The sequence below is a fragment of the Elephantulus edwardii genome, unplaced genomic scaffold (assembly GCF_000299155.1).
Source record: "Elephantulus edwardii isolate Elephantulus edwardi_28Jun2011 unplaced genomic scaffold, EleEdw1.0 scaffold00165, whole genome shotgun sequence".
NCBI classification, from domain to species: domain Eukaryota; kingdom Metazoa; phylum Chordata; class Mammalia; order Macroscelidea; family Macroscelididae; genus Elephantulus; species Elephantulus edwardii.
Genome location: NW_006399915.1, coordinates 5,396,361 through 5,408,563, shown reverse-complemented (window position 1 = coordinate 5,408,563; position 12,203 = coordinate 5,396,361). Strand labels below are relative to the sequence as shown.

General features: G+C 40.5%; 1 protein-coding gene across 1 annotated transcript in view; it reads right to left on the bottom strand.

Annotated features, from left to right (window-relative positions):
- CD96 (CD96 molecule) overlaps window positions 1-12,203 on the bottom strand; it is a 182,276-nt gene that overhangs the window by 34,127 nt on the left and 135,946 nt on the right. Inside the window, exon 10 of the mRNA XM_006895355.1 lies at window positions 11,717-11,788. Within this exon, the coding sequence (XP_006895417.1) occupies window positions 11,717-11,788 (72 nt within the window). The remainder of the gene's footprint in view (window positions 1-11,716; window positions 11,789-12,203) is intronic.

Genomic DNA, 12,203 nt, shown 5'->3' with positions numbered 1-12,203 from the left:
TTTTTATGCCATGACCAGTGTCTAATTTACAGAATCATTTCTTCTGCATGTTGTGTAGTATTCCATTTTGTGAATACACCTAATTTCTCAATCCATTCATTTGTGGTTGGACATCTGGGCTGTTTCCACATTCTTGGGATGGTTAATAATGCTGCTCTGAACACTGATGTACAAGTTTCCATTTGTGCCTGAGCTGTCATTTTCTTAGGTATATTGAATAGCTGGGCCATATGGAGTTTCTATGTTTAGCTTTTTTGAGGAAGTGCTAAACTGCCTTCCAGAATGGTTGAACCATTTTACAATCCCACCAACAATGTATAAGAGTTCCTATCCTGCCACATCCTCTCCAACATTTATTACTTGTTGCCCTGTTAAACTTTGCTACTGTTACTGAGGTGAGATGGTATCTCATTGTGGTTTTCATTTGCATATCTCTTATTGCCAGTGATTTGGAGCATTTGCTCATGTGTCTGTTGGCCATTAGAAAACCTTCCTCTGTGAAGATTCTTTCCATGTCTTTTAACCATTTTGTAATTGGGTTATTAGTCCTTTTTTTGTGGATGCCCACAGTATCTGTAGTATTCTGTAAACTTCTGTTATGAGACTCTTGTCTGAGATGGTATTACCAGATGTTTGTTCCCAGTCTGTGGGTTTTCTTTTCACCCTGTTGGAGAAAGTTTTTGATGTGCACAGGGATTTAATCTTTAGTAGGTCCCATTCATAAATTTTATACTTTTCAGATTGTACATTTCTGGCTGTATTTGGCAGTCTCTTTGTACTATGGACTAGGGCATCTAAGCTTAATCCCAGTTTGTTCTTATGAACATTATGGCTTTGGGCTTTACTCCCAGGCAGGTCTCTGATCCACCTCGAGTTGATTTTTTGCATATGGTGTGGGATGTGAATCCTGTTTCAGCTTTCTGCATGTGGAAGTCCAGTTTTACTAGCACAATTTGTTGAAGAGGTTGTCATTACCCCATTTGATAGGCTTGATTTTCTTGTCAAATATCAGTTGACCATAGAAAGTTGGGTCGATTTCTGGGTTCTCAATTCTGTTCCATTGGTCTATGTGCCTGTCATTGTACCAGTGCAATGTTTTGGGTATTACTGCTATGTAGTAGATTTTGGGGTGAGGAAGTGCTATGCCTCCCACCTCATTTTTGTTTCTCAGAAGCATTTTGCTTATTCGGGACAATCATATTTTTAAAATAAATAAATGAAATTATCATATAGTAATATGCGTTTTGCTTAGTGTGAGAAAATATGTATATATACACCTCTCTCTCTCTCTCTGTGTATATTGTTGTTAGGTGCCATCTAGTCGCTTGCAATTCATAGCGACCCTATGTACAACAGCCCTAAACTCTGCTCTGTCCTGTGTTAATCACACGGCCTCTGATACACCCATCCCAATTACCCCAGTCACTGAATCAATCCACCTCATAGAGGGCCTTCCCCTCCTGCATTGTCCCTCCACCCTCCCAACCATGATGTCCTTCTCTAAGGACTGGTCTCTCCTTACAACATGTCCAAAGTATGTTAGAAGGAGCCTCTGAATCCTTGCCTCCAAGGAGCCACCTGGTTTAACCCTTTCTAGGATGAATCTGTTTGTTTTCAAGGAATAAATTTAACTTGAAATTCAGATTTTTTTTTCCCCTAAAACTTTATCCAAGAAGTTTCTGTATCTATTGGGAAATTTCCTTCCATACAACCAACAGTTATTAATTATCCAATAATATTTATTGAGCATTGACAGTATACTAAGAGGGCTCTGATGGGCTAGTTTTTAAGGAGTTTCAATGATAATCCAAAGGCAGTGCCTCTCTGGTGGTTCAAATCCACAAAGATATGCAATCTCCTTTTGTGGAATTTATAGCCTCAGAAACCCAATGGAGAGTCATCTATGAGTCAGTCCAATGAGGGCAATATACCAGGCATTATGTGGAACACAAATAATAAAAGTAAAAAAGCAAATTATTTAATGTTTATATTGCCATTTTAAGAATAAAGAATTACAAACATCTAAGGTCCTATGGACTGACAAAAGAACAAATATATCTTGAAGAAGGTGCAGCCAGAGGGCCCCCTGAAGGCAAAGATGATGTAGTTTCATCTCACAAACTTTGGCAGGTTGCTAAGAGAGGTTATTCCTAGGAGAGGGACAAAATGCTTTGAAAAGTGGAGGGAGAGGGAAGGAAAGGAAGACCCTCAACCAGGTGGATTGACATAATTTTTCCTTAATGCTTCACTTTAGTTTTCTTTCACGCACATACATCATCAGGTTGTGACAAATAACAAAAATAAAACTGTTGTTGTTTTTATGTGCTGTTGAGTCGCTTGTGACTCATAGCGACCCTATGTACAACAGCCTTAAATTCTGTTCTGTCCTGTGCCAATCTCATTGTCTTTGACATATTCATCCTGATTATCCCAGTTGCCGAATCAATCCATCTCCTAGAGGGACTTCCCCTCCTGCGCTGTCCCTCCACCCTCCCAAGCATGATGTCCTTCTCCAAGGACTTGTCTCTCCTTACAACATGACCAAAGTATGTCAGACGAGTCTCAGTATCCTTACCTCCCAAGAGCAGGCTGGTCCATGGTACCCTCAATACTCTTCTCCAGCACCACAGCTCAAAGGCATCAATTTTCCTTCTGTCCTCCTTGGTCATTTTCCAACTCTCTGATGCATAATAAGTGATTGCAAAGACCATGGCCTGTATCAGACACACCTTAGTCTCCAGAGAGACACCGTTGCTCTTCAGTACTTTAGAGAGGTCCCTAACAGCAGATTGTCCCATCACAATACATCTTTTAATTTCCTGGCTGCTGGTGCCAAGAGTGTTGATTGTGGAGCCAAACAGACCAAAGCTGTGAACAATCTCAATCTCCTCACCATCCATCCTGATGCTGCCAATTGGTCCAGTGGTGAAAATAAAACTAATCTTCTATGGCTTTTTAAGCCTGAGATATTACACTCAGCATAATGTTCTCCAGGGTCACCCATTTTGTGTAATATTTTATGTTTTTCAATCAAGCATACTATTACATTGTGTGACTATACCAGAGCTTCTCTATCTATTCGTTTGTTGATGGACACTTAGCTTGTTTCCAATTCTTTTCTACTGTAAAGAAAGCTGCAATAATATATAGTTGTACATATATCTGCTTGGGTGGCAGTTATGGTTTCTTTAGGGTATATTCCCAGTAGTAGAATTGCTGGGTCAAATGGTATTTCTATTTGCAACTTTTTGAGAAAGTGCCATACAGTTTTCCATAGCTGTTGCATCATTTTCCACTCTCACCAACAGTGAATAAGGGTTCCAGTTTCTCCGCAACCACGCCAGCTTTCATTGTTTGCTGTTCTGTTAATTTTTGCTATTCTTACTGGGGTGAGATGATATCTCATAGTTGTTGATATGATCATTTGAAATATATTTAATTTTTGTCATTATTAGCATTGTTTTGTCTCTACTCTCAAATTTATATGCCTATCTTCTGTACACTTGTTCTAACATTTGTCTTGGACCTATATCAAATGGCAATTATATAGATGGACCTCACCTGATGGCCCACACAAGAATCAAATTGATTACAACTGTGGGGGAAAAATTGTTGGAGAAGCTCAATATCAACTGAGGAAAACTAGGTCAGGTGCTCATTGTGGAGCAGACCAACAACTACTTGTATTCAAGTTCAAACTGAAGCTAAAGAATATAGAATGAAATCCACAAGAACCAAAGTTTGACCTTCAGTTTCAGTCTAACCCTCCTGAACTTAAAGACCATGTCAGGAACAGTTTTGAGACCTAGAGTGAAGACTAGATGAGCTGTGGGAGGCTATCAAGAATATCATCCAGAAAGAATGCAAAAGGTTATTACAAAGACAGAGGAAGAAGAAAAGACCAAGATAGATGTCAGAAGAGACTCAATATTGCACTAGAGTGCGAAGAAGCCAAAGAAAAGGGAAGAAATTAAGATGTTAAAGAGCTTTATAGAAGATTTAAAGGGCAGACGGGAAGACACAGCAAAGTATTATAGTGAAATGTGAAAAGAGCTGGAGTTGAAAAAACAAAAGGGACAAACTCGCTTAACATTTCTTAACCTGAAGGAACAGAAGAGCAAATTCAAGCCTTGAGATGCAATACTTAAGGATGTTGTGTGCAGAATGTTGAATAGCCCAGGAATCATCAAAAGAAAATGGAAGGAATACATAGAGCAACTATACCAAAAAGAATTGGCTGATACAAAAGAACTTCATGAAACAACATATGATCATGAAGCAATGGTGATGAATGAGGAAATTCAAACTGCTCTGAAGGAACTGGCAAAAAACAAGGTCTCAGAAACTGATGCATACTAATTTCAACAGATGCTGTTCTGGACATACTCACCAAGTTATGTCAAGAAATCTGTAGGGTAGCCTCCTGGCCAATTGACTAGCCAATTGAGATTCCTATTTATTCCCATTCCAAAAAAAGGTGATCAGAGAGAGTGTGAAAATTATCACACAATATAATTAATATCATATACAAGCAAGATCCTGCTGAAAATTATCCAAAAACAACTGCAACAGGATATCAACAGAGAACTGCCAGAGGTACAGGATGGGTATAGAAGAGGCTGTGGCACTAGGGACCTTATATGCAATATTAGATGGATCTTAGCTGAAAGCAGAGAGTAACAGAAGAATGCCTATCTGTTTAATTGACTATCAAAGTCATTGATTGTGTGGACCACAACAAATTTTGTCTAACTTTGAAAGAATAGAAATTTCAGAAACTTAACTGTGTTCATTTTAAATATATATTTGGACCAGGATGGAGTCATCAGAATAGAGCAAGGAAACATTGCACGGCTCAAAAGCAGACAGATGTATGCTAGGGATGTATGTTATCTCCATAACTTTTCAATCTATATGTGGAACAAATCATTCAGGAGGCTGGGATCTATGAGGAGGAATGTGGGATCAGGATTGGAGGAAGACTAATGAACAACCTGCATTAAACAGATGACAAAACCTTGCTTGCAATAACTGAGGAGGACCTGAAGCACTTTCTGCAGAAGGTCAAGAACTGCAGCCTTCAATATAAATTGACGCTTAACATCAACAAAATAAAGATTCTCATCACTGGGCCAATTGGCAGCATCATGATAGATGGAGAAGGGATTAAGACTTTTAACAGCTTCACCTTGCTTGACTCCACAATCAACATGCTGGTACCAGCAGCAAGGATATCAAAAGAAGAATTGTATTTGGAAAACCTTCTGTCACATACCTCTCCAAAGTACTAAGGAGCAATGATGTCAGTCTAGAGAATAAGGTGTGCCTGATCCAGGCCATTGTCTTCACAATTACTTAGAGAGCTTGACAATGACAAAGGATGATTGAAGAATAATCAATGCCTTTGTATTGTGGTACTGGAGGAGAGTATTGAATATACCATGGACTATTAAGAGAACAAACAGGTCTGTCCTGGAGAGGTTGAAACTATCAGGCCAGGACCAAGGTCAAAGGGAGAACAAAGGTTTCAAGGAATATCCACATTTCAAAAAAGGGACCGAACAGCCTCAGCTACCATGCAGTTCCCCTCCCTTCCCTCCAGAGAAGACCACCCACTTAGCTAAACCACAATGGAACATCCCTCCCTTACTTCCCTAAAGACCCTTACTATAAAAACCCTGCCCTAATCAACTTTAAGGTACACTATTTCCCTGGCCTGTCCCTCTGCCCATTTCTTTCTCTGTAGACAAGGAATCCTGCCCAGGAGACCTCTTAAAGCTTCTTTAGCTTCCTTCCTTTCTCTGGTCCCTTCCTTGAGTCCTAGGTCTTATGTCCAGTGTGAAGACCTAACTAACATCCTGGTGCTAAAACCCAGGAAAGGAGTCAAGGTGTGTTGTGTCCCTGCCCACTTTTGGGGTGAGTGTGGCGCCCTTCCCTCTCTCTCTCTCTTGAAACTACTATCTCGCATGGTGTCAAGACGTCAAACGGTAATGTAACAGAAATGATCCCATTTTTTTCCTCTTCTCCTGTTTGTGTATATGCTTGTTGACTGAATACCTTGAGTGCTTGTGAAGAGGCTCCATGGCTGATGCTACTCTGAAGCCATGGAGTTTGATTGGGTCTCCACCATGGTTTCATGGTGTTGTCATACTGCTTAGTGGCAATTTGGGGAATCCTCTAGGGACCACAACTGGGCCTGAGCTTGGTATGGGTATGCCTATTGCTATGACATTCTTTAACCCTGCGAGGAGCATGGCCAGAGGGGTACCTATATGGACTGAGGGGACAGACCCTCTGTTGTCTATTTCCATCTCTTTTGTGTTTATGTCCTGTCATAAGTACTGTCCACTTTCCCTGAACTCTTCATTCTTTCTCTCCACTGCTACCTCTATTCTGGAAGAGACTTCGCTAGAAGTTTTCTGGCGCCTCTTCCCATCGAGAACTTTGCTCCTGTTCTTATGACTTCTGCCTCTCTATTATACTGAGTTCTGCCTCTGCACTCTCAGACTCCTTTTCTGACGCGGAAAAAAAATTTCTCCTTCAGAAAGGCTCATTTTTTAAAATTTTTATTTTGTGTGTGTGTGTGTGTGTGTGTGTGTGTGTATGTGTACTGTCAAATCAGATCTGACTGGTACAGGAGGAGATTGCCCCTCCTTCCTCGGCAGAGCATCTGGTGGATTCGAACCGTGTGCCTCTGGGATTGCAGTGCAGCTTCTTGCCAATAGGCCACCAGAGCTCCCCTCAGAAAGGCTCATTTGCTCATAGAATTTCCCAGGTACTGTTCAGAACAGCTCCCAGGCATTTTCCCTCCAGGAAATTTGAACTCCCTTGGGATTCAGGTCTATCCACATTGGAATCCTATCTGTGCATATATCCAATATTTCCAAAAACCACAGGCCTGGATCAAGAGCCCACCCAAGCACCAGGTGCTTCCAGGCTATTGATTGTGATAGGGGATGCCACCCCATCTCTAAGCCTTTCCCATAATCTGAGGCTTCCGGCTTTCAGAGGACTATCTGAAATCTTGGCTGCCCTCACCCATGGACCTGAACATGATGGGTAGTCAAGTGTCTAATTTTCAAACTTGGGCCTGGCTGAAAACCTTAGCCCCAAGAGACTAACCTTTTACTGTAACCAAGCATTGCTGCAATACCAGCTAGATAACAATTTTCAATAACCTTAAAATGGATCTTTTTATTTTAATACTTTTCAAGTTCTTGACAATTTCTGCCAATGGACTCAAAGACGGTAAGAAATCTAAGCTTTCTTTCCGTTTTGCTCCCATCTCTCTCTCTGTAAAATCTCCTAACCTGTACAAGTTCTTTTAGCCCATGGTAAAGTAACATTTAGTATTTGCTTTTATTTCTTCACTTTGAAAAGTATTGTTCTTCCATGATTTAAAAAACGTAGTTATGAGTGCGTATACATATATGCATCTATATTTTAAAGTCCTATTAACTTTACCAAGTGAAACCAAGCCATACTGTTTTTGAGCCAATTAAGACTTGCAATTATTAAATTTTAGCATTTTGGGGTAGTGAACACACATGAACTAACTTAGTATATCTATTCTACTGAACAAAAACCACCTTGAGAATAATAATTCAAAGTTTTAGCATAGTATGAAATTCAAGAGGGAAAGCAAAATAACTGGTAATAAGTTTTGTGTTTTTGTTTAAGAGGTAAAATGAAAGTAGTTTTGCTTTAAAGTAGAATGTCTGCTTGTGTCAGAATATAAAAGATAGTAAAAGCTAAATCTGAAAGTATGTAGTAAATTGTAGAAGGCTTGAGGGAAGCGAATTTTTACTTTATAATACCTGCAAATAATGAGTTTGAAAAGAAACAATGAAATGTTTTGAAATTTTTATGTTATATCAATTGTAGTAGATTTATTAAGGTGGGGAAAAGACTGATTTCACATGCAAAATGTCACATGGGTGATATGCTGGTCTCTTCCAGTCACCAGCCTAAAACTGCAGCGAAAGTTTTTAACTAACCTTCCATGTAAAAAGAATCTTCTGAAACGAAAACATCACCTTCCTTTTCTAATACTAACCCATATATAAAACATCATCTCTCCTTTTTCTGACCCCACACAGTAAATAATCCCATTAAGCCTCTTGACCAAACATCACAGATAAAGGAATTAAACTCCAATGCTCCTTTCTTCTCTCCTTCCAACCTGCTTCCTACCCCATTACAGCACATTACTCTCTATTGAAACTCAGGCAACCAATTCTTATAAAATATAAATCCTATACAACAACATTCTTCTTTCTCTTTCTTTTACTAAACAGGTATAAGAATTATATTTTATTTCCTTTTTCCTTAGAGAATTTTCTACCCACATGAAATTTTTCAGACAGTTCAGAACTGAAACTATTTTCAAATTTATCTCTTCTTTTTTACTTTAAGATTAATATAGTATTAGTTTAAAGCTCATATATTCTGTGTTGTTGTTTTTTTAAATTATCAATTGAAAAACATTTAGGCTTATTTTCCAGTGATGCAACAACCTATATCAAAGGGTTTAGGTACCTAACCCAGACCTATAATCTCATCTGGCATGACCGTTTTGTTGTACTGTCTTCTACTCTGGTGCCAGATGAAAAAGAGCAGGTTCTTATTGCCACTCAGCAACACTTAGACCAAGTACATTTAACAGATAGCTCCATGCCAGGTGGCCCCCAAGCTGTTCCCCAGCAGAGGCCAAATTGGACATACCAAATTAATATAGCAGCAGGAAGACATGGTCCAGCCAGGTATGATCATATGATTCAGTCAGTGCCTGTTAGCCAGCGTACATGCCATCTCCCATAAAGCAGTCAATTTTGAAAAGCTTAGAGAGATTACCCAAGGTAAAGATGAGAACCCAGCTGCTTTCCTTAACTGTATCACTGAAGCCCCATCTCAGTATACTTGTTTAGATGCTATCTCCCCAACAGGAGCCCCCATCCTAGCTACTTATCTTATCACTCAATCAGCCCCTAATATAAAAAAGAAACTAAAAAAGCTGAGGACGGCCCCTAAACACCCATTTGAGGCCTGGTAAACATAGTCTTTAAAGTTTTCAATGCCTGAGAGGAACAGACAGAGGCTGATAAGGAGATTTATGCCCTCCAAAAAGCAAATATGCAGACTCAAGCACTGATAGCTGCCCTACAGGAAGCGACAGCAGCAGCAGCAGCAGAAGTAGTGAGTAGTCAGAAAACACCTCCTCATTCAATGAGCTGGTTACCTCCTGATGTATGCTTCAAGTGTGGCAAAGACCGCTGCCCTGACCCTCACCCTCTAACATGGCCTTGCCCTATCTGTGGGACACTAGGCCATTGGAAGGCTGACTGCCCTTCAGTGCCTAGCCATGGCAGGGTATCACCTCCACCAAACCTGGTCCCCATCCTGGCCAACCTCTTAGGCCTGGCAGAAGATTGAAGATGCCTAGTTTCGACAACCCCTATTACCCTTGCCTAGTCCAAAGTTACCCTTCAGGTAGCAGGCAAGCCAGTTTCCCTTATGGTTGACACAGGGGCAACATTTTCAGTGCTCCCTTCTTTCTCAGGTCCAATTTTTCCCTTCCCAGGTCTCAGTAATGGGGATTGATTGTCTCTTTACAACAGCCTTTGCTAGCTGCAGTGCCAGTCAATTTCTCTAGATCACACTTTACCCAAGCACCTCAAACCTCTCAATCTCCCTAAACTGAGTGCTCTACCACTTTAGAACCTGTTCTACTTTGGGAGCTGGAACCTGACCAGTGGACAGAGTACTCTCATGTCTGCTATATAACTTCCACATTCATGCCTCCAGTAAAAGAGCATGACTGCTGTGTGCAAAATGTTAACATAAGTGCACATGCTGTACCCTAAACAGGACAATATTTTTGGTGTAATGGGACTCTACACAAGTGCATAAATTCCACCACCAAAGGGCCCTGTTTCCCTGTAACATTTGTACTCCACCTTACCCTGTATAGTAATTTGGCTTCTCCCCATTCCTCAAACAAAGAGAGGAGCTTTCTCCCAATCATGGTTGGACTCAGCCTAGCCTCAGATGTAGCTGCTGGAAATATGGCAGGAGGAGCTCTCTGTCATAGAATTATTTCTGCCCAGAATTTTGAGGACCACTTACAGCTAGCTCTAGAGATAACATCAGCCTCCTTCCAAAATCAGCTGACATCACTGTCACAGGTTGTCGTCCAAAATCGGAGCATTCTAGATATTCTGAACAAATCAGGACTAATAGAAGAAAATGTTTCTAAACTAAAAGCTGAAAAGGTAAAGAACAGGCAAAAGACAAAAAGCTTTTTCTCAAATTGGTTTGAGAACCCACTTCTAGCATGGGTTCTTTCTTTTCTAGGACCAATAATTCATAAACATATTGTTACTAATCACTCCTTGCTTTTTTGAATTCTTAGTTCATAGGATAAAATAAATGACCAGCATGAACCAGCTGCTGTGACATCCATATTCTCCACTGGCTACTGGTCCTTGGCCATCCCAGTCTAGCCTCTTAGCCCCAGATCTTCACACCTGTTCAGCAGAAAGTAGCCAGAAAGAATATGTCACCCTTTTTCTCACTAAGGAGGCTGGGATGTCAGGCTGGGTCCAAAGTCAAAGGGAGAATATAGGATTCAAGGAGTACCAACATGCCAACAAAGGGAGTGAACAGCCTCAATTACCATGCAGTTTCCCTCTCTTCCCACCAGAGAAGACCACCCACCTGGCTAAACCACAACACACTGTCCCTCCTTTACCTCCCTAAGGACCCTTACTATAAAAACACTGTCTTACTCAACTTTAAGGGGCAGTAGTTTCCTCTTCTGTCCCTCTGCTTGTTTCTCTCTCTGCAGACAAAGGAATCACACCTGGGAGACCCCTTAATAAAGCTTCTTTAGCTTCCTTTCTTTCTCTGGTCCCTTCCTTGAGTCCTAGGCCTTACACCCAGTACAAAGACTAAACAGAAACCAGGCTGCTCCTTGGAGGTAAAGATTTTGAAGTTCTGTCTCATACTTTAGGCATGTTGCCAGGAGGTATCAGTCCTTGGATAAGGGCATCATGGTTGGAAGGGCTGAAGGACATTGGAAAACAGAAAGACTCTGGATGAGATGAATTGACTCAGTGACTGGGGTAATGGGGTAGATATGTAAGAGACATTGACAATGGCTCAAGATAGAGTAAGTTTCAGAGCTATGGTACATAGTGTTGTTATGAGTTGAAAACAACTTGAGGGCATATCACAACAACATCATATCTAGGAATAGAATTGTTGGATTGTAAGGTATACAAATAATTAACTTTAAAAGATAATGATTAAGTGATGGTAACAATTTACATAATCTCACAGCTGTTGTTGTTGCCTTGTGACCCTATATACAATGCCTCTGAATCCTGATCTATCCTGAGCCAACCTTATTGTCTTTGAGACACCTACCTCCATTACCCCAGTCACTGAGTCAATCCATCTCATCAAGGGTCTTCCTCTCTTGCTATGTCCCTCCACCCTCTCAGGCATGATGTCCTTCCTTCAAGGACTAGTCCCTCCTTCCATGTTTTGTTATGTGCCTATTTATTTATTTTCATTTTTTTTTCTCCTCCTTTTTTCTCCAAGTGACTATAGAAATTACTTTTATATTTTTGCTGTAAAGTTTTGCTTTTTTGTCAATTATGTATTCTGTTAGACTGAGGTCTGAAGGTTCAGAAGTGTCCAGTCATATACTTACATTCTTCAGTGTCTTTTTCCTTCAAGGTCCAAGAGTAGTTGAAGCCTTGGGTAGTCAAACTGGAATCGCTGGCTGAAAGACATAATTTTCAAAATCAAACTTTTTAATAAAACTGTCATTTAACTTCACTTTGATGAGCTGAATTTTTAAACTGTATGCCTCTGGGGAAACCTGAAATTGAAAATGTTTTCCTAGGCAGGCATACCAGTTGGCATATTAAGCAAAAGCTCTGTAGTTTATGTTTAATGTCAACTTGTTACTGATTTGCTTCCTTTTTCTGTTCTTGTCAACAACTCAGATCACAGGAAGAATGTTAAGATTAATGCTGTTGTTGTTGTTGTTATGTGCTGTTGAGCCGCCTGCGACTCATAGCGACCCTATGTACAACAGCCCTGAACTCCGCTCTGTCCTGTGCCAATCGCACTGTCTCCGACACTCCCATCCCAATTATCCCAGTCACTGAATCAATCCACCTCATAGAGGGCCT